Source organism: Podarcis pityusensis (genome assembly GCF_964106645.2).
Source record: "Podarcis pityusensis genome assembly, chromosome: 10".
NCBI classification, from domain to species: domain Eukaryota; kingdom Metazoa; phylum Chordata; class Lepidosauria; order Squamata; family Lacertidae; genus Podarcis; species Podarcis pityusensis.
The window spans coordinates 75,617,951-75,640,988 of NC_138035.1; the positions used below are offsets into that span (position 1 = coordinate 75,617,951).

At 44.0% G+C, this 23,038-nt stretch overlaps 1 protein-coding gene across 6 annotated transcripts in view; it reads right to left on the bottom strand.

Moving 5' to 3' along the window:
- ITPR2 (inositol 1,4,5-trisphosphate receptor type 2) overlaps positions 1–23,038 on the bottom strand; it is a 370,362-nt gene that overhangs the window by 301,122 nt on the left and 46,202 nt on the right. For 5 of the 6 annotated variants that reach the window (XM_081023379.1, XM_081023378.1, XM_081023377.1 and 2 more), the window contains exons 6-9: positions 18,110–18,208; positions 17,058–17,141; positions 15,943–16,089; positions 15,723–15,818 (exon numbers count right to left, since the gene is read on the bottom strand). In XM_081023379.1, coding sequence (XP_080879505.1) covers positions 15,723–15,818; positions 15,943–16,089; positions 17,058–17,141; positions 18,110–18,208 — 426 coding nt within the window. Of the gene's footprint in view, positions 1–15,722; positions 15,819–15,942; positions 16,090–17,057; positions 17,142–18,109; positions 18,209–20,935; positions 20,986–23,038 lie in introns of all 6 variants that reach the window. The other variant, XM_081023380.1, reaches the window with a different exon arrangement.

Here is a 23,038-nt window from a genome sequence, read left to right on the forward strand (position 1 = left end):
GCTGCAGCAGAATGGCCCCAATAGCCCTATCAGAGGCATCAGTTTCTACCTTTATACGCTTACTTGGATCTAGGTGCATAAGATATTTTTCTGAAGCAAACACCACCTTTAATTTATCAAAGGCCTTCTGTGCTTCCTCAGACCATCTGAATGGCCCCTTGCCTCTTAGACAATCAGTCAGTGGCGTTGTGATTTTGGAGTAATTACCTATGAATTTACGATAGAAATTAGCAAATCCTAAAAACCTCTGTAGATCTTTCTTAGTTTTAGGTGCCTCCCATTCCACCACTGCCTGAACTTTACTGGGGTCCATGTGCACCCCTTTGTGGGAAATGCAATATCCCAGGAACTCCACCTTTTGTGTGTGGAACTTACACTTCTCTAACTTCACATATAACCTGTTTGTCCTCAATCTCTCTAACACCTGTGTGACATGTTTTACGTGTTCCTCCATACTTTCACTATATATTAAGAGGTCATCTAAATAAGAGACACAGAACTGATCAAGTATACCTGCTAAGATGTGATTGATGAAGGTTTGAAATACCCCTGAGCCATTTTGCAAGCCAAAAGGCATTACCAAGAATTCAAATGCACCATACTTAGTACAAAAACTGGTTTTCCACTCATCCCCTTCTCTGACCCTTATCAGATTATATGCTCCTCGTAGATCAAGCTTGGTAAAGACTTTGCCTGACCTTACTCTCTCTAAGAGGTCATCTATACGTGGCAGTGGGCACACGCAAGGCTTCATTTGATTCTTAAGGCTTCTGAAGTCACATACTAATCTTGGTGCCCCTTCCTCCCCTTTTTTTTTGACAAAAAAGACGGGAGCATCCCCAGAGGCCGTGGACTCTCTAATAAAACCTCTCTGCAAATTCTTTTGCAGGAACTCCCTCAATGCTGCAGATTCTACTTCCGACATGGCATATATCTTGCTTGGTGGCAACTGTGCCCCAGGGACTAGATCTATCTTGCAATCATAGGGCCTATGTGGTGGAAGTTTATCCGCTTCTTTTTCACAAAAAACATCCTGATAAGCCATATATTGTGATGGAATCTCACTTTCATTCCCCATCAACTTCCCTTCTACCTCTGTTCCCATTACTTCCACCGAGATTTTTCCCTTTTGCCCCAAACAATGTGTCATACAATATATCGAACCAAAAGCCAAAGACCTTTGATGCCAGGCAATCACCGGATTATGACGATTGAGCCAACTCATGCCCAGCACCATCGGGTGCCCAGCTAGTTTGGGCACATGGAATGCCCTGGTCTCTGAGTGATGACCCATATCCATTCTCATTGGTGGAGTCTCGTAAGTCACTTCTCCTGAAAGTAGCGGTCTGCCGTCGATTGTTTTCACTCGCAATGGGAAACTTAAAGGTAACAAAGCGATTTTGTGTTCCTGTACCAATTTCTGGTCTATGAAATCTGCTGACGCTCCTGAGTCTAACAACGCCTCTACCTGGATGCTGTGTCCATTGGGTAGTTGTAGTTGCACCTTCACCGTTATTCCTGGAATAGGTGGTTCCGCGTGAGAGCCTTCTATTGCTTCTCCACCCGGCTGCAAGCTCCCATTTCCAGCCGGGGACATTCGTTTCCCTGATGCAGTTCCTTCGGACAATTGTCTTCTCCCATGTCTGCTCCAGATAGAGACTCCCATCCTTTAGGATTGTGACATTGTCGTGCTAGATGCCCTGGTTTTCCACAGACAAAGCAACACCTTGTGTCTCTTCCTTTCCCTGCATTTCCTCTTACCATGGAAGAGGTAGTAACTGGGAGGGATCTGGCTGCTCCTAATTCCATGGGCTCTGGCCGCTCTCATCCTGGCACGTTGCCCGCTCTGCTCTCTGTACTTTCGATAATATTCTTTTCCCGCCACCGTGGTCGCCATTGTTCCTTCTTTTCACTAGCCCTCCGTTCCACGCGTAGGCTCAATTGCAGGCACGTTCGGACCAGAGAGTCCAAGGAACTAGGTTCTGGCATTTGGGCCAATTGCTCTAAAATCTCATTATTCAGTCCTTCCCTAAAAAGGGCTGCAACTGTTGGGGAATTCAGATCCCATTTTAATTTCTGCACCAGCAAACTAAAGTTGGACCAATAAACTCCCACAGTGTCTTTTCCTTGTCTCATTCTCAACAGCTGCCTAGCTGTGGTTGTTTCATGCGCAGGGTCTAAGAAAATCGTGTCTAGATACTGCAGAAACATTTGTAGATTTCCTAGGGCGGCATCCCTCCGAGATATTAGGGGTATAACACAGTCCTTAGCCCTCCCTTCCAAGAAATTAATCACATAAGCAACCTTCTCTTGCTCAGATTGAAATTCTTTATCCTTTATCTCAATTATGTAAGAAATTTCTGTCTTGAAAGCCATGTATTCAGAGCTTTCTCCCTTGAAGCTACGTGGACGTATAGTAAATGTTTTACTTACTCTGTCTCCACACGTCGCTTGCAACATGGTTCTATGTTCTCCCAATGCTGCCGACAGTACGTCGACTTGACTTTTCAACTGTAAGTTCTGTTGCCATGAGTCCTGTAATGTTAGCTGGAGTGCTGGGGTTTCTCCTTGCCCAACTGGCGCCACAGCTCCCTCCATTTTGGCTTCTCCTTCTTTACATATAGTGAAGAGGCGCAGAGCAGAAGGTATTCTGTCAGGACTGGTCGTTGTCCTCTTCAGATCACCACACAAACACTTCTTGTTCTTTTATAAAACTTTTTATTGCGTATTAACAAAACATTCTTATAAACGGTTCTTAACTATTATTCTTCAGAGTCACTTATTTCAGATACCTTCTGAGCTCTGCTTCTCCATGACCAGCCACTCTCAAAATGGCGAAGGCGCCTTTCCCTTTGCTTTCCCGCTCTTTTTCCTAACCTCCTCACTAGAGCTGGCTTGTATCTCCCCTCCTCCGAGTCTGAGCTAGAACTTAACCCTTGCCTTTCCTGTGAACAGCCAGTCCCTCCCTGTTGTTCCTCTTGCTCCCTTCTATTAGAGTCACTGCTCTCCTTCCCCCCTTGGCGAATGCTTTCTCCCTCTGAGAAACTGGAAACTTCTAACTCCTCCCTGACATTTGACTCCTATAAGATTAGTGAAAATTTATAAGAACATATGTTGGAAGTGTAAAGTTAAAGAGGGTACAGGTCCACATCATATGTGGTGGACCTGTAAAATAGCTAAGGCCTTCTGGGAAATGATTTATAATGAATTGAAAAAAATGTTGAAAATAACTTTTGATTTAAAAAAAAAACAGAGGCCTTTCTATTAGGTATAATAGGAGAAGAATTACCGAATGATAAGAAAATACTGTTTTAGTATGCAGGGGCATAGGAAAGTGGGTGCAGTGGGTGCTGTCCACCCCAGGTGTCACCTCTGAAAGGGGTGACAAAATGGTTTACAGCACTCAACGTCTGTGAGAGAGGCTGTGGCTTTGGTGCATGGTGGCTTCCCGCTGCAGAAACGGTCCGCCCGCTGGCTCCCCCTCAGCTGTGGCAGGCAGACTCATCACAATGCACGCAATAGCTCAACAACTTTGGCTGGCTCCCCCCCCCCAAAAAATGAAACAAAGTCAAACCATTTTTGCAGGCAAAAAAAAAAAGTCAAGGGGGGGGGGTGACAAGAAATTTTCTGCACTGGGTACCACCTGACCTTGCTACTCCACTGTATGTATGCAACGACAGTGGCAAGAATACTGTTTGCCCAGGGATGGAAAGAAGAAAGAGCCCTATTGAAGGAAGAATGGCTATTGAAGATGATGGACTATGCGGAGATGGCAAGGCTGACTAGGAATTTAATAGAGAATGGCATAACTTTATAGAATATATTAAAGAACGCTGTGAAAATCTAAAAACATTAGCAGGATTGACATAGCACTTGTAATTTAAAATAACAAAGGATAAAAATGAAGTACAATAATTTGGATAAATGAAATTAGATTTAGTTTAAAAAGGAAGATAAATTTTGGAAGCCAAGGAGGGGGGGAGGGAGGTCCAGGGGTTCAAGAAACCCCATAAAGGTACTGATATGAACTATGGTTTAACGTAAACAAGTGTGTGTGTGTGTGTGTGTGTGTGTGTGTGTAAAAAGATTTTTTTTCTTTTTGAAACTTTGAAAATTAATTTAAAAATAAAAAGAATACTAGCCTTTCTAAAGGATTGCTGTAAACTTTACAGCATTTTATACAAAGTGCTTTGGATACTGTGCAGGGGTGGTTAACTTTTCTCGACTTGGGGGCCACATTAACCATTAGACAACTCTCCAGGGGGCACATGACAGTGGTGGGATGTGGCTACCTCCCTCACTTGTTTGCTACACACACACACACACACACACACACACTGATCTGTGTGGATCATTTAAGATAGGGAAATACCTCCTGCTTTTAAACACACTGGTGCTCCCCCTATTTTCTTTTGTGACTGTGACCAAAATTGGTAGGGAATTTGAAGAGCAGAAAGAAATGGGTGGGGGAGGGCTTATCTGGCCTTGGGGTAGTATAGTAGTAGTAAATGGTAGTATAGTGATGGACCACTGGCCAATTTCCAGTGGACCACCTAGTGCCTGCTTGGATTCTTGCCAGATATGCTTGAAGGGTCATAACTTAGTGGTCAGGATAACTGCTCTGCATGCAGAAGGCCCCAGATTCAATCCTTGGCCTCTGCAGATAAGAGTGGGAACGTCCCCTGCCTGAAACCCTGGAGAGCCTCTGCTGAGCTAGGATGTTCTTGCACAATATAAGGAAATTTCCTGCCTTCCCTTTAACTAGAGGGGCCTTGGTCTGAAAGAGAAAGTCACTTCATATATCCATAAGCAAGTGTGTTCTCAGCATTACTTAGCATGTATTAGTTATGCCTTAACTGTTCAGGGAGAAAAAGTTTGTATTCTTGCTTTGAAAACAAACATCACTGGACCAAAGGAATTTTAATTAGGAATTTTAATTTTGTGGGCAGACCACAAAAGCCTAAAGCTGGCCTATGTTGCTCTAGCATGCTATGAAAAGTTATGAAAACAGCTTGATTTAGGGTGATGTGAAAAGACAACCTTTTTTTACTTCTTATAATTTGTTGTTGAATTTTTACTCCCATGGAGTGGTACTTGTGAAATTTCCTATCTCAGAGGCCAACGTATCTCAATCAGTCAACCATTCGCTGTTCTACCCCAAGATGCCCTGGGCCAGTCCTGTTGGTAAGCATATCAATTTTCTGATCCAACACAATGAAATTCTTCATCTCCCCTTCTCCCTCAGAGAGGTACTCCCAGGGAACTCTGGGAAATGTAGCACTGTGAAGGGAGAGACTCTCAGTGCCCTACAGTTCCCAGGATACTTTAGGGAAGATGACTATTTAAAGCTGTATGATACTGTTTTAAATGTATAGTGCAGAAGGGGCCTAAGATGTCGCTTTCCCAAAAACATTTGGGAAATGATTTATAATGAATTGAAGAAAGTATTGAAATATACATTTGTAAAGAAACCAGAAGCATTTTTACTAGGAATAATAGGTAATGAGATAGATAAGAAAGATAGGAAGATATTTTTATATGCAGTGTCAGCAGCAAGAACTTTGATGGCCCAGAAGTGGAAACAAGAAGAGTTACCTACGATTGAAGAATGGAGACTGAAAATGATGGATTATGCGGAACTCGATAGACTAACAGGAAGGATCGGGAACTGACGTGATCAAAGTTTTACAGAAGATTGGATGAAAATTATTGAATATATGCAAAAATTAAGTGATAATCAGATAACGTTTGTAAGTTTTAAGGAAGCTCTGTGAAGAGAAAAGGTAGGAATATTGTTAAATTGTAAAAAATTAATTAATAATTTGGTGGTGTAATTTAAATTTAAGAAATGTGGAGAAAGTAAGTACTAGGAAGGTTTTTCAGGCGGGAGGAGGGAAGTCAGTAAGGAGGAATTTGGATGTAAAAAAGATGTTTTGGATGTATAATTTGTTATGGGAAAAGAATAAAAAATATATTTAAAAAAATAGAAATCAAATTTCAGCACTGAAAATAAACTTTTTTGAAATGCTTCTGCTACCATATCTGCTTCAGTCCTTGTGTCTCATTCTCACACAAACACTTAAATACTCCACAGTACAGTGGTACCTCAGGTTACATACGCTTCAGGTTACATATGCTTCAGGTTACAGACTCTGCTAACCCAGAAATAGTGCTTCAGGTTAAGAACTTTGCTTCAGGATGAGAACAGAAATCATGCTCCAGCGGCGCAGCAGCAGCGGGAGGCCCCATTAGCTAAAGTGGTGCTTCAGGTTAAGAACAGTTTCAGGTTAAGTACGGACCTCCAGAACGAATTAAGTACTTAACCCGAGGTACCACTGTACTGTATTACAAATACTTCACTGCTTTATGTAAGGAGTAAGTGTGCACTGCCACCTAGTGGCATGCTTTTCTTTTTCATGATACAAAACAGCTTTAAATGTATAGTGGTAGCCTAGTTATGTGTTGCCAACCTTTTGGGCCCAGGGAAAACTGTTATGGGTAACATACCACGCTGCAATTAAGCATATATTGCAGCTTATTTTGTTGACTCCAACAGAGTGGTTCATTCTGGAAGGCACAGAAAAGACCTCTGCGGTTGCTGGTGCCCCCTTGGGCACTGTTTTGGTGACCCCCTAGCTTAGATGATGGAATTTCCTGCCTGATGAGATTTACCCTGCCTCTTCATTTGCATATGTTCGCCCCCAGGGGAAGAATCTTTCTGCTTAAGCAAGCATTTGGCTTTCATGCTGTTCAATTTTAGTCTCCAGGTAATGCTTTATATTGCCATGATAGGGGCAATAGCAGCAGCTGTGGTAAGGGCAGAGCCACCCAACCAGCATCAGCATCACTGCAGCCTATCTGGGCAGGAGAAGAGCAAGGAAATTGTAAGGTAAGGATTTGTGCAGATGCACCAGTGGAATCAATCCAGTACTGGGCATCTACAGAGCCCTGACCTCACCAGCCCTCTGGTAAGCTGCAAGGAAGGTGTGTCAGGAAGGTAGCTCAGCAGCTGTGCCCCAGTGAAGGTCCCCACACCTGTTGCCTCCCCATGTACATTTCACAGCTCTTTCCCCAGTGTTCACATCAGCAGGGCTTCCATTTGTTACTGTCTGTATACACACATGGGCCACTGATGCTGATAGGACAAGGATGTATTTACCCTATGCAAAGGTGTTCATACTTTAGCTAGAAGTGAATTAATAATGGAAATTGGCATGAAGCTGGTTTGAAAAACAACTCATCAAACAGTAGCATTTTATAATGCATCTGCATTATAAATGCATATATAATGCATTTCAACAATCCATGTGACTGGATGAAAAATCCAGCACTGCAAATGAAGTGAGAGCACAGTGAACAGGAGGGTGAAGAGAGCATTAGCGTGCACTCCCTGTACTGTTTGTATTTAAAATACTGCAAGTTGCCATGAGCATTCCTCTTGCAATGGAAACCGAGGGGTAAAATAAATAAGTAGATAAACCAACAAGTTTATCAAGTCAGCATGACAGCTTTGAAATAAGTCTAGTAAAATAAAAGGACAACCATTTCACAAGATTATACATATTTAGAAGTGCCAAGTAAACAATGAGGCCGAAATCATATGCGTAAAGAGTAAGCATGCGTATCATCAGGTGGTATGTCACTTTGAATACTGGACAACATACAGCATCTTAGAATCTAAGGCCCTCATTTACAAAATCAAATGCCTTCTGCTGGTCAGGAACAGCGAGGGTGTGTACATTCGTGTGCATGTATTTGTTATAGCTTAAACCGCCATCTAGCTCAAAGAGGCTTTTATCAGTTGATAAAGAGAAATGAGGTTAGGTTTGGTCATGAGAAACACAAAGCTGCATGGAAACAGGAAGCATCTGGAGTATTGTTCAGGCAGAGGGTGCACTGTTTTGTGACAAAAAGGGGGAAACTGGGAATTTCCCAAATGATGCCTGAGAATATACACTGGAGAAGAAATCACTTTGGTTCACATGTAAGGAAGGCCACATATGATTATTTTTCAGGAACACCTCATATTTCCAGTCTTTTCATTGGTTCTACACAGTGAATGACTATAATAATAATAATAATAATAATAATAATAATAATAATAATAATAAATTTTATTTATATCCCGCCCTCCCCAGCCGAAGCCGGGCTCAGGGCGGCTAACAACAATAAAACAGTACAAAAGTACAGCACAAACAACACTCTAAAATCATTCATTATAAAATTAATTAATTCAAGCCACTGGCAACCATTGGGCCAGAGCTCCGTGAAGATTGCCGAGGGAGGGAGTCAGGATGTGCCCTGGCCAAAGGCCTGGTGGAACAGCTCTGTCTTGCAGGCCCTGCGGAAAGATGTCAAGTCCCGCAGGGCCCTGGTCTCTTGTGACAGAGTGTTCCACCAGATCGGAGCCACGGCCGAAAAAGCCCTGGCTCTAGTTGAGGCCAGCCTAACTTCTCTGTTAGGCCTGGGACCTTCAAGATGTTTTTATTTGAAGACCGTAAATTCCTCTGTTGGGCATACCAGGAGAGGCGGTCCCGTAGGTACGAGGGTCCTAGGCCGTATAGGGCTTTGAAGGTTAAAACCAGCACCTTAAACCTGATCCTGTACTCCACCGGGAGCCAGTGCAGCTGGTATAGCACCGGGTGAATGTGATCTCGCAGCGAAGACCCCGTAAGGAGTCTCGCTGCAGCATTCTGCACCCGCTGGAGTTTCTGGGTCAGTCTCAAGGGCAGCCCCACGTAGAGCGAGTTACAATAATCCAGTCTGGAGGTGACCGTCGCGTGGATCACAGTGGCTAGGTCAGGGCGAGAGAGGTAAGGAGCCAACTGCTTAGCTTGGCGGAGATGAAAAAATGCCGCCTTTGTTATAGCTGCAATCTGCGCCTCCATGGAGAGGGAGGTATCGAAGATTACACCCAAACTCTTAGCGGACGGTGCTGGCACTAATTGCACCCCCGCAAGAGATGGGAGTTGCCCCCTCAATCCCATATCGTCCCGTCCCAGCCAGAGGACCTCTGTCTTCGAAGGATTTAACTTCAACCGGCTCCCACGTAACCATCCAGCCACAGCTTCCAGACATCTGGTCAGTGTGTCTGGGGCCGAGTCAGGATGGCCATCCATCAACAGATAGAGTTGGGTGTCATCGGCATACTGATGGCAACCCAGCCCAAAACTCCGGACAAGCTGGGCGAGGGGGCGCATAAAGATGTTAAAAAGCATCGGGGAGAGAATCGCACCCTGAGGCACTCCATACACCAAGGAGTGGCGCGATGACAATTCCCCCCCAAGCGCCACCCTGTCCCCGACCAGAGAGAAACGAGCGCAGCCATTGAAGGACTGTGCCCTGGATCCCCACGTCGGCAAGGCGGTGGTCCAGGAGTTCGTGATCAACCATGTCGAAGCCTGCTGACAGGTCTAGAAGAATCAGCAGCCCCGACCCGCCTCGATCCAGCTGCCTGCGGAGATCATCTGTTAGGGCGACCAGAGCCGTCTCGGTCCCATGACCAGCGAGGAAGCCGGACTGGAATGGATCCAGAGCCGATGTTTCATCCAGAAACCTACCAAGCTGCTCAGCAACCGCTCTCTCAATCACCTTACCCAGGAATGGAAGATTCGAAACCGGGCGGTAATTGGATAGATCTAAGGGATCTAATGATGTTTTCTTTAAGAGCGGGCGCACCACTGCCTCCTTCAGTTCCCCTGGGAATGTCCCGGTGCCAAAGGACAAATTGATGATATCCCCCAGGGGGGCCCGCACCTCGTCTGGACACGCTCTAATCAGCCAAGACGGGCACGGGTCGAGAGGACAAGTGGTGGGCTTTCCAGCTCGGAGGAGTCTGTCCACATCGGCTGGGGATATCCGGTCAAAGTGGTCCAATACTGGACCCGAGGACAGTCGAGGACAGTCCAGTTCCTTTATTGTATCCAAATTGGCAGGGAGGTCATGGCGGAGCAACAGGACCTTCTCCGCAAAAAAGCTCGCAAATGCCTCACAGCTGTGTGTCAAATTGTTATTTAAATTTGGCTGTCCTTCGAGGGATGTTAAAGACCGAATTATACTAAATAATTGCGCCGGGCGAGAGCTAGCGGATGCAATGGAGGCTGAGAAGCAGGACTTCTTAGCGGCCTTCACTGCCATCTCGTAGGTTTTCATAAAAACCCTATAAGGTGTTCTTGAAGCTCCATCACGGGCACCCCGCCATACTCGCTCTAGCCGTCTGAGGTCCCGCTTCATTTTCCGGAGCTCCTCGGTAAACCAGGGAGCCCGGTTTCTGCGGGGTCGCAGAGGGCGCTTAGGTGCGATCTCATCGATGGCTGCCAGGAGCTGGGTATTCCAGCCCTCAACAAGCTCAGTCAATGAGTCGCCAGGGGGAGAAAGGTCCCGCAAGGCTTGACGGAATCTATCAGGGTCCATCAGCCTCTGCGGGCGAGCCCAAATCGGCTCGCCACCTAAGCAGGGTGGGGGTGGAACGTCAATCCTGGCTTTCAGAGCGCAGTGATCAGACCATGGCACCTTCATCGAAGGAAACATGATCACATCTATACCGACACCAAAGAGCAAATCCAGCGTGTGGCCTGCTTGATGTGTGGGGCCCGAAACAAACTGGGAGAGCCCTAGTGTCGCCATGGAAGACACCAGGTCCAGAGACTGTGAGGAGGGAGTGGCATCAGCATGGATGTTGAAGTCCCCCAATACCAATAGGTTAGGGAACTCCAAGGCCCAGCCAGCCACCGCCTCCAGCAGGCCTGACAGGGTGGCTGCTGGTGCGCTAGATGGCCGGTACACCAGCCAGACAGCCAAGCTCACCTCGGAGCCCCACACTAGGCCAACACATTCAATGCCGGGGATCGATGACGATGGTAGAGCCCTGAAAGAACAATCTTCCCGGATTAATAATGCCACCCCTCCCCCCCGGCCCACAGTCCGCGACTGGTGGAGAACGGAGAAACCAGGGGGCACCATCTCTCGTAAGGTAACAGTTTCCCCTTCGCGCACCCAGGTCTCCGTCACACAAGCCAGGTCGACCCCCTGCGAGGTGAAGAATTCTTGCAGGGTGGCGGTTTTGTTGCCTATAGACCTGGCATTGCACAACACCAGTGACGGAGGTGAGTAATCCTTGCTCACCCTACCCTCGTCTCTCGGGATGGGGCGCAGATTGGAAGGGGTACGAGCATATCCGTATCTCGATCCCCTTCGCCTATGACATCTGCCCTCACCGCCATACCTCCCTCGCCCCTCCACAGTAGGAATCCCAAGCCTCATACTCGCCTCCATTTACAAAATATAAAAGCAAGCAAACAAACAAACAAAAAACAGTTACACCAAAACAAAACCAATCCCCACCCCACTCAACAACCATCCCACCCCAACCCAAAATAAAACAAAACAAAATAAAAATACATGTATAAAAACCACCATTTATGGTGGTACAACAGAGTAAAAAGTAAAAACACCTTTAAAACACTTTAAAATATATAAAAACATTTTAAACATTTGCTGCTGCAGCACCAGTGTCCTGAAAGTTGTGGCGGTGGTGAGTGTGGGCCCCGCCCCCTGGCCTGGTGGAGTGGGCTTGCAGGAGGAAGAGCCCTCCCCACAAACTCACGGCGAAGCAGCGGCAGCAATGTCCCGAGGCCTCCTTGGAGCCTAATATGCTGAGGTGGCGTATGGGGCCCGCCCCCAGGCCCAAGGTGGAGAATGGGCTTGCAGGGGGAGCAGTCCTCCCCAAGACTCACCGGCAAAGCGGCAGCAGATAGATAGAACTTATTTTTTTCCCTGTCGGGATGGCACTTGTAACCCTATTGGATTCCTACCAATCCAAATGGAAAGCTACACTGCACAAAAAACTAAGAGGCTTGGGGTTTTCCCCACAGGCCCTGCTTGCTGTAGGTTATGAGAAAGCGAGAGCAATAATCCACCAACAAATCTGGGATGTGGAACTGCAATGTCATTTGAGTGAGATGAATAAACACCCAGCGATAAAAGACAATGGGAGAGGGTTTACCTCAGCAATATCTGTCCAGATTACAAATACCCAAATACAGACGGTCGTTTACCCTTGCCAGGTTCAACATGCTGCCATCTGCCTTATTGCAGGGCAGATTAGAGGGTTAACCATACGTGGGACAAGTCTGCCCCTGCGGCTTGATGGAGGTAGAAACTGTTTCTCATGTCTTGTTACGCTGCCGTTTCTACAGGGATATATGCTCGGCATTTATCACCCCTGTTATACAAAAATCTCCAAATGAGTCTGAACTTCATAGAATCATAGAATCATAGAGTTGGAAGAGACCACAAGGGCCATCGAGTCCAACCCCCTGCCAAGCAGGAAACACCATCAGAGCACTCCTGACATATGGTTGTAAAGACCTCCAAAGAAGGAGACTCCACCACACTCCTTGGCAATGTCTAAAACTCCTGATAGAGGACAAGGATCCAGAGATCATGCTAAGGGTGGCCAAATTCAATTCCCTCTGTACAAGATTGGATCCAAAAGCTGACAGAATATGCCGAATTAGATGGTCTATCAGAAAAAATAAAGAATAAATCAAAACAGGAATTTGTTTCAAAATGGGAGGTTTTCAAAGAATATCTGAAAAATAAATATAGTAGTTTAAATTATGTGTCTATGGTGTTGTGTGTAATTTGGTATTTGTTTTTTTTCCTTTTTTCTTGTTGTATCAATAAAAATCTTTTTTAAAAAAATTAAAAATAAGGGTGGCCAAATTCTGTGTGACTGCCATAAAACTTAGGGAACAAGCTGTACTACCAAAATTATTAAGGTTTCAAATGACAATTTTATGTTATATTTTAGTGATTAAGCTTTAACTTCTATATTTTTAACTGCTGCTGTATCTGTATCGTCCCTGTTACACCCAATTGCAATTCAATGTATCCCTATCATGTTTTATGATTTTTCTGGTATTGTAAGTGAGCCGGAACTGGTCTGTGACCGTAATAATAAATTCATTAATTTATTAAGTCAACAACCAATTAAGCTCATATAATATTTAGACTTTCTTTCAAATATCTTTAGACTCATCCATACCTTTTATTCAGTTATTATCTAGTTGTTATTTGAAGGTCCCAAGTTAAATTCCTGGCAGTTCCAGTTAATAGGATCTCCAGGTGAGAGGGAAAACCCCTGCCTAAGATGACCGTGGCTGCCATGTACTGTATGTAGACCATATGGGTCTGAATGGACCGGGGGTTAGAATGAGCAGATTCATATAATGTGTAATACAAATGTGTCAAATCCACAATATAAAACTGTCCTCAGTTCAGTTTATACATTTCCCCTATTATTTCATCTACCACTTATTACTTCCCTTTTTTAAATAATTCTTTTAAACATCTGACAAATATTAACAATAATAAGCAGAACTGCTCCAGAAAAAATTACTTCAGGTCATAATGTTCTGAAAGAAAATATGACTTAACATAAAATTACAATATTTATCCTTTTAAAAAACCTCAAAACATACAGTGGTACCTTGGGTTAAGAACTTAATTCGTTCTGGAGGTCCATTCTTAACCTGAAACTGTTCTTAACCTGAAGCACCACTTTAGCTAATGGGGCCTCCTGCTCCTGCTGCGTCGCCACTGCACGATTTCTGTTCTCATCCTGAAGCAAAGTTCTTAACCCGAGGTAATATTTCTGGGTTAGCAGAGTCTGTAACCTGAAGTATCTGTAACCTGAAGCGTCTGTAACCTGAGGTACCACTGTACTTGCATTTGCTTTCATGGGAAGTAATTATATAAGAGGCAACAAGTTTTCCGAGAATTTATTTCTGTATTCACTTGCAATTCTCGCTCTTAGATAAGATGTTACTTTCTCCATTATAGCCGAATCCCAAACTTTAGTAAGTCATTCTTTCCAAAAAGGGATTAGTGTAACTTTCTAGTTTGGCCTCATGCACAAGTTTTTCTGTAACATTTGCTCTTTCCTGTTCTTTCCTGGTCTGGTCTGGTTTTGTTTTGTTCCTGGTCTGGTCTGGTTTTGTCCCCACTATGGAAGGACGTGTGGATGCAGAATTGGCCTCCACAGTCACTTACGGACTCACTGTTAAGACTGTGTTCATGGAAGACAATCTTACTCAGTTATGAATGATCGCCAAAGAAGAAGAAAGATAATTTACAATCTAACCTTAAGCCAAACATAAAAGGCTTTCCTCTACACTGAGACTTGCCTGACTTATTTATATTGCAGTTTTTCTAGATATCCGCAGTCCCCAAATGATTTGATAAGACAAATAGATGTCTTATCTTGGCACATTTTTCTGGGCTTCCAGGTTAAGAGTTGGGCGCAAGACACAAAAGTGAAAGAGATCAATCTAACAAAAGGTTTAGACGAAAGGGAAGAACGGGTGGGGGGGGGAGCTACTAAGCACACCTACTTGGGATTCATCAAAAAGCAACATTTTCACTACAGAATATATGTGCCCACAATAGTCCTACCTGAAAGTGAGGGACATTTTAATTCTGCAGCACTGTAAGGATGTACAATGCTCAGTAGAGCATACAGGCAGTGGTGGAGCTTCACCCTCCGGAACCGGGGGGGGGGGGCAGAGAGCAGGCACCCTACCAGGATCGCACTGCCGGGGGCGGTACGCTCCCCCCGCACTCCTCTTCCTCCACCAGTGCATACAGGGAGAAGGTGCAGTTGGGGGATGCAGAGTAAGGCCTCAAAGGTTAAAGACTGTAGGACACTGTAGCATACTAGAAGCAACATTGAAGAAGGACATGACTGCAAGGCGAGTAATTGATAAGCCAAGTGAACTCCCTGAAGAGAGAGACAGAACTGTAAGGGGCTCTGTAACTAAAAGGCCGAACAAACATAATACTTGGTAAGTGATGAGAGTTCTGGACTTTTTCCTGGAGGAATCAAGGAATTACCAGAAGCCACACACACACACACACACACACACCGTGAATATGAGGGTTTAGGGGTTCTCAGGGCACACTGAGCCTAAAACTAAACCATCATACTGAAGGGAAAGCAGCAAGCAATCTCACAGAAGCAATCTCATAGAATTGTAGAAGTGGAAAGAACCCTGCTGTCCACCCCCTGCAATCCAGGAATCTGCAGCTGTCGCATACAGGGATGAAACCTGCAATCTTGGTGTTATCAGCACCACACTCTAACCAACTGAGCTATCCATTCTGTCACTTTCTCCTATCTGATCCTCAAATCATCCTTTGATAACTCATGAAATGCACCATGACAATGGAGTTGATGTTTGTATAGCTAGCATTTCTCCATAGTTCCCCCTCCACATAAGAAGTGGGGAGAAGAGCCACCATGTCCTCCTGAGGCACTTTCAAGATTAGACGTTTGCAGCTGAAGAAGCAGGATAGTCTCACTCTCTTCACAGAGTTGCACCCAGGTGGCATAGCTGCCCTTCAGAAACCAAGCTGCATGGCTGCCTCAGTCACTCAATGGGTTGCTTAGAAGAGGGGCTCCCTGGATGGCAGCAACCAGTAAGGGTGGCAGTAACCATGAAGAAACTTCCCAACAACAACATGGTTATTTCCAGTCTAAATCAGGCAGACAGCCCATTACACAGGTGTGCCTGTGCAGTCTGGCTTTCCAGCAGGATCCATGCTCTCAGAACAACATACAACCTGGCCCAGTGACAATTGCAAAAGAGCAAAGGCTCTGCCCTGTTTAGTCAGCCCCAGTTATTCATCCTCTACCACATTCAACTGTCTGTGACTCTTACCTCTGCAGCCAAGTAGTTTCCAGTCGCTAGATGTTTAAATCTGAATAGGCTGTTCCATTGCCCTGCTCCTCCACGGCATGGATCATGATGCACCACCTGCAGAAGTAGTGCATGAGATCTATCACATAAAGAGAATGCTTGGACACTACCCTTTAGGAGGTAAATATTATGAACTCTCTGAATCCAAGCTAGGGAAAACATCAGAAGCATCACACAGTACCTCTATTTCCCACAGAGCTTTAGAACTAGTTGCAGAAGTGGCTGACTGACGCAGTGTTGTGCGAAGGAAGATATGTTGCTTCTTCTGATACTCATCACAGGTCAGAAACTTCTCCTGTTCTGCGTGGAACAATCTGACAACATCTCCCTGAAGAAACACAAACACAAAAGTGAAGCTTTGCCAAAGTTATCGTAGCAAGAATACTTCTCTGTTAGATTCAAGTGTCTATACAATTTATATAATGATTAAGGTGTCCATGATGTGTTTGAAACCAAGGTCTTCCCTTTATTATAGTCAAACATTATAGTTGGAGGGCAGCAACACAAGAACAGGCCTTTACTGCGGTGGCTCCTCCACTTGTGGAATGCTCTCCCCACAAAGGCTCATCTGGTGCCTTCATTACATATCTTTCGACACCAGGTAAAAATATTCTTCTACCAGGCCTTTGGCAATTTAATTTAATTTAATTTAATTTAAACAATATATGCCATTTTAAACTGGTGGGGTGGAATTGCTTTTGTTTGTTACTATGTTGTATATTTTTGTCTTTTTACGTTGAAACTGCCCTGTGATTCTGGGATGAAGGGCAGTTTAGAAATAATAACAATTCATTAAAGGGGGAAGAGGAGATGGATGCAGTTTGCTCGCATACTTTGCAATGAAACACAAGCAGCTTGCCTGGTGAAGAAGTGCTGCTGCTGTGTACCAGGAAAGAGAGGTGTGAGGTAGTTGAGAATTTGGGGTTGTGCCGATGCACTGGCGGAGCCAAATCCTGTTCTTATGGTCGTGTGCCCACATAGCCCCAACTTCATTACCACCTTCTCCCTCCCTTTCTAGTGGAAGGCTATTGTTGCAGCTCTGTACCAGCAGGTTAGCTGCTCATGCAACAAAATCATCACTCTTCATGGCTAATGAACAAAAGAAAACAATGGATAATACGGAACAGGTGCATTTTTATTCTATTTAAAACCAATTTCAAACTACATGATTTGTGGTCTCTTGCTCATGTACAAAAAGCAAGCAAGCAAGCAAACAAACAAACAAACAAACAAACAAACAAACAAACCCAGTATTACCATTTCAAAAATATCAATATTTTTCTCATTCATACTTACACCTTTGAGTACATCTTCTCTGTAGCAACTGTATTTCATGAATAAGGTTATCTTCCAGCTAGTATTGCAGTTGACCGCATTTACCTGTAGTCAAATGCACAGATAACAACTATAGGTTATGTTGCAGAAGGCCCAGACACTAATGCTTCTGGAGCATTACAATCTGACAAGGCTCATGCTTGCCAACGTCTACTATGATAGCTATTGTTTTCAAGACAATTTAAATTATAATATGCCACTGACACCCCACCGCCCCCAAAAAATCTGGAATTAAACAATTATCTGTAAATACATGAAACTTTGTTGGCATGACCACTTGTCTAGGTTGCTGTTAAAAAGGAAAAGGAAAAAGTAATAGTCAAGCTCACAGAGGATAAGAGAACATGGTCTGGTGGCACATAATACAGGAACCTGGTTGAAGCTAAGGAGGTTTGCATGTGATCAGTATCTAGATGAGAGATAACTGGGGAACTCCATGTACACTTCCCTGAGTTCCAGGATGAAAGGTTGGGGTGCAAAACACAATATGCAAATAAATAGGTAAGTATCAGATAGCTAACCAAAGTCTCAACATGTAAAGGCAGTTTACCTTTGAATACCAATTGTTGAGAACAAACAATAGGAGACGGCGGCCACCTAGACACTCCTGGGACAGAATGCACATGGGGGGGGGAATGCAGCCACTATCTCTATTACCTAGTAAGTCATACACTTTCATCTGATTTTTAGAATGCCAGTGCTCTGGTGCATGTTAAAAAGAAGAAAACATTCACCTCCTAACAGCATTAGTAAATAAAAACAGCACAGTGTTGTTGAGTGGCAGGAAGCAGCAATGGCATGTGAGAGGTGTAGTTACCATGGCCTCCTAAAATTTCCTCTTCTGTACAACTATTAAAGGTGCAGAATCTCTAACTTCTTTTGCATGGAGCGACTCTACGTCAGTCTCTTAATTCTGCCTATAGTTGCCACCAAGTTGTAGTTTCCTCTCAGTCTGCTACTGATCCCACACTCTAACTCTACATACCAGAACCACAGGCCTCTGTCAAACTCACCTCTTTGCACCCAGGGTTATCCAGAAGTTCTATGTTGCTGGCATGAAGAGGCTGCCCTGCATTGACTGGCATCAGTACAACTTTGTCCCCTACAACAATCTGGAGGACAGAAGTTGTAAAAGGAGTTATATATCGTAATTCAATTTCCTTTCACACGGATGATTAGTTTAGTTCCTTCTCCTTTTCCTCCTATTTAAAGTGAGACCCCATTCATAGGCTTGGTATAATAGCTAACTGCAGGGTGGCCAGATGCAAAAGAGCGCAGACTTCCTGTACCTTTATCAAAAGGTTCCTGTATCTTTCTACAAAAGCTCAACTTGGCTGAAATTCCCTGTTAAAGGTACAGGAGCCCAGTCCTCCTTTGCCTCTGGCAGCCCTTAGATAAACTATGAAATCTCAGATTTCAGTTTTCCAAATAAATAAATGTCCTGGGAATTTTAAGAAAGAGTGAGCAAGCTGTGGAACATGAAGGTCATCATGTTGGAAAGGTTATTAATTTGTTTTTTCTGGAATGAGCGTTGCAAATTGAGTGGTTGGCCCTTTCATTATTTATTTATTTCCTTTAATTTATGAGTCACCTCCTATGAAACATCTAAAAACAACAATAAAAACATATCTAAAACAATCTCATTTTTAAAAAAAGAATAAATAAATGTATGTATAAAAATAATTTCACATCCAAGATTACGTAATACATCTGAACAAACTGAACAAAAAGTTAACAGTACAATCTAATATGTGCCTACACAGAAGTAAGGCCCACTGAGTTCAACAGGACTTACTCCTGGAGAAGCATATATAGAATTAATTTGGGAGAATATATTATCTCTGGAAATTAAAATAGCTAATATATTTTAAAAGTTTATAAATAAATGACAATCTGTTACTGTGAAAAATGGCCATATATTAAAATCATATAAGGATTAAAAACACACAGACAAACTTCTAAGCAGAGTGGGGGTTCCTGCAAAGGCAACTTTTTACTAGTGTGATCCAGAACATTCCACATTATGACAGCTACCCCCAGATTCTTAAGTCATTTTTGTGGGGGGGGGGGGAGCACTACAGAAATACAATCACATTAAAATCAGTGGCAAAATTCTGTTGATTTCTAGTGATCTGGACTGCCTCTTTTACCACAGATTTCTGTGATTTCCTAACCAATCTCATTTGCCCAGGTTTTTCTCATTCTTCACATTTTTAGACTGTTGCTTTGCTTTCAGCAGACATGTGCTGCCTTTCAGGACTAACACTCCCAAGGTGCTCACAACATACGCTACAGTGAATTCTGTACATTTTAATAATTACACTCTAAAAATGTGTTAAATCTAGTCTGGCACTCATCTGCTCTATTTGTTTTGATTATATTGTTTCATTGCTTTTAAACCTTTATTGACTGATGTAAGACATTGTCAGCTGAAAAACAGAAAAATGAATGTCCAAAATAAGGTAAACAGATTGATAGTTCCATTCATAGAATCATAGAATCATAGAGCTGGAAGAGACCACAAGGGCCATCGAGTCCAACCCCCTGCCAAGCAGGAAACACCATCAGAGCACTCCTGACATATGGTTGTCAAGCCTCTGCTTAAAGACATTCCTAGCTATATCCATTTGCTGGTATGGTATTATATACAATTGGTTCTTGGATACTTGGCCTCTCAAACTGCCTCCCACCTAAAAACAAAGAGATCATTTGCATTGTATGAATTTCTATGCGGGAAGACGAGAAATATCTTAAGATGCAGTGGAGTAAGATATTACAAGATCTGATCTAATTACAAGATCTGATCTAATTACAGGTGATGGCAAAGTCCACAACAATTCAGTGTACATTCCATCATACAGAACAATTATACACACAAGCTAGAACCACAAAGTGACTGATATGAATGGTGAACACGATCCATGCTTTCTTTGCAACACATGCACAAATATCTTTGCTCCTTAACCCATTTGCCAACATTTTGACAGAAAGCAAAATTCATAATTTATGTAGCTCCAGTAGAACTGGCGTAAAAATGCAGATCAGCTGACTAAATTCTGGCAACTGGTTGGTTACAGCTTGAGGACGGTCAAATATTTTCAAGAATACTTATGTAGATGAGTGACACATTAGCTTTTATTAAATCATGGGGTCACTCAACAAACAATATTGAAGGCTCCTTGCTTCCTAGTACTTTGACACTCACATTGTCCTGCAACTTTAATCTCTCTCTGGAGAGTTTCTGCTCTTTCTCCTCCTAGTTAAGCCATACAGCATGAGTGCCAGTAATTGGAGATGGAACACTCATTAGGGTAGAATCATTCAGTGCAGAGCTCAATGGACGCAAATGGAAGCTTATTCCAATGGGCAGCTAATTAATCACCTTGGATAAGGGTTATGTCATTAAAGCTGCATTACAAATAAGCCATTTGCTGTGGTTGTCCGTCACTTTGGTACTAATGCAATTTGAAAAGAAACAACTCTGAAGCACCTTTGTGGATTAAAAAAAAGTTTGAACAGGCTGGCAACAAGGTTTGTAAGCAGGAAATTTCTAATTTTCTCTTGCACTCAAGGGAGAATGCCGCACTGTTCATTTATTAGACAAATTATTTATTGAGCTCTTTGCGGGCAATTACTGTGAACAATTTTTCTTTAGTTAGAATGACACAAGTTCCCTTAACTGTTTGCAAGTTTTATTCCACCTAAACCCCTTAGGACCTACGGAGTGAGAGATTACAAAGACATCACCAAGCAGGATAAGGAAAGGGTTTAGGAGAAGGCACCAAGCAAACATAGGAAGGCAATAATCATTATGGCAAGGTCAGAAGTCCTCACCATACCTGCAAAGCTCTATAAAGCCTCAAGGAGGGATGGCATCTTGTTGTCTTTTCTAGAAGCAAGTAGTTGGGTTTTTTAATTAGCATAATTTTATTAACATTTGAAAGACTATTGTCTAACAATATTTGACCAGTTAATTGCCAACCCTAAGTAAAGTCAGAAATACTGGTTTGGAGTCACTATTTTTTCCTGGCATTTTTTTTAACAAAGATAGAAATAAACACATATTATTTGTTATATATTTTTTAAAGCCAGAACGTCTCCAATAAGAATGTGATGCCCTTTTTTACTTAATGTAAAGTGTCCTTGCATGCCATGCTGCAGAAAAACATTACTTACAGCCATGTAAGGTCAGAGAAAACAAACCTGCAGAATTGAATCAATAATTTAAAATTCACTGAAAGTAGAAATCAAGCATAATAATATTTTTTTATTAAAAAAAACCCACTTCCATGTTAGTGAAATAATTGGTTCCATGTCTGAAGTCAGTAACTACTAACCCTGTGACTGAATCTAGCCAGGGGTGGCTGCTATCTGGCCACAAAGGGCTTTTCCTTTCCTCACCCATTACCACTGCTGCTGCCTAAAGACAGTATTTTCAGGGGTGACACCACAGCCACAGAATGGCTTCCCAGAAAGGTCTGCCTAGTGCCTACTCTGTGGTTTTATCCACAGCAGGTGATGAGGTCTTTATTCTCTCAGGTGTTTTAGCAACATTTTAGTGCTTCTTAGATCTTTTCACTGCTGCTAACCATCACTAGTTTTATATTGTGCCGTTTTATTTTGCTGTAGATCTGGTGCATTGTTCGATTTTATGATTTCAACCATTAATGTAAGCCACCCAGAGCTCTATGGCCATTGGGCAGTACAGAACCTAGCAAGTACCGTATTTTTCGCCCTATAGAACACACTTTTCCCCCTCCAAAAATGAAGGGGAAATGTGTGTGCGTCCTATGGGGTGAATGCAGGGTTTCGCTGAAGCCTGGAGAGCGAGAGGGGTTGGTGAGCACCGACCCCTCTCGCTCTCCAGGCTTCAGGAAACTCTGCGCAAGCCACGGGAGCCCTCCCCCGGCTTGCACAGAGCTGCCTCTTATCCCGAAGCACTGGCGCGCTCAGCAGTCGCACTGTGGCTTCGGGTAGCTCCGCACAAGCCGGCGGAGGGCTGCCCCAGCTTGCGCAGAGCTGCCTCTTATCCCGAAGCCCCGGCGCGCTGGGCAGTCGCACCGTGGCTTCGGGTAGCTCCGCGCAAGCCGCGGGAGGGCTGTCCCGGCTTGCACAGAGCTGCCTCTTATCCCGAAGCCCCGGCGCGCTCAGCAGTCACGCCGTGGCTTTGGGTAGCTCCACGCAAGCCGTGGGAGCCCTCCCCCGGCTTGCGCAGAGCTGCCTCTTATCCCGAAGCCCCGGTGCGCTCTGCAGTCGTGTGGGGCTTCGGGTAGCTCTGCGCAAGCCACGGGAGGGCTCCCACGGCTTGCGCAGAGCAGCCTGTTCTGGGGGCTGGGGTCGGGGGAAGCTCGGGCTTCCCCCGACCCAGCCCCGCGCCTGGGGGGGGGAAATAATATTTTTTTTCTTTATTTCCCCCCCAAAAAAACTAGGTGCGCTTTATGGGCCAGTGCGTCCTATGGGGCGCAAAATACGGTAAATAAATACACTTAGGATAAGTTAAAGGGGAACTATAGATGGCAAGAAGGGCTGGTTACCTAGCAAATGAAACAATGGCTGTGCTCTCCCTCAACTTTCAGAGGCAGCATGCCTTCATATACCAGTTGCTGGGAATCACAAGCAAGGGAAGTACTGTTGCACTCATGACTTCCTTGCAACTTCTCAAAGGCATCTGGATGGGCTTTGAGAGAACAAAAAGCTGCATGAGATAGGCCTGTGGTCTGATGCTGCAGAGCTCTTCAGGTGTTAATAGCCCATTAGGTCTCCCCTTCTTACTTGCTCAGTTCCCTTGAATATGATTTCTGTCCCAAACCACCTTTTAGAATAATATCCCAAGATGCACTGCATCAGGATTTAAGCACATTGCATTATGGAGCAGAGCAACAAGCGCTGCACAACAAGGGTCATACAAAGACATCTAGTCCTAGAAAGATGGGGAGGTGGTA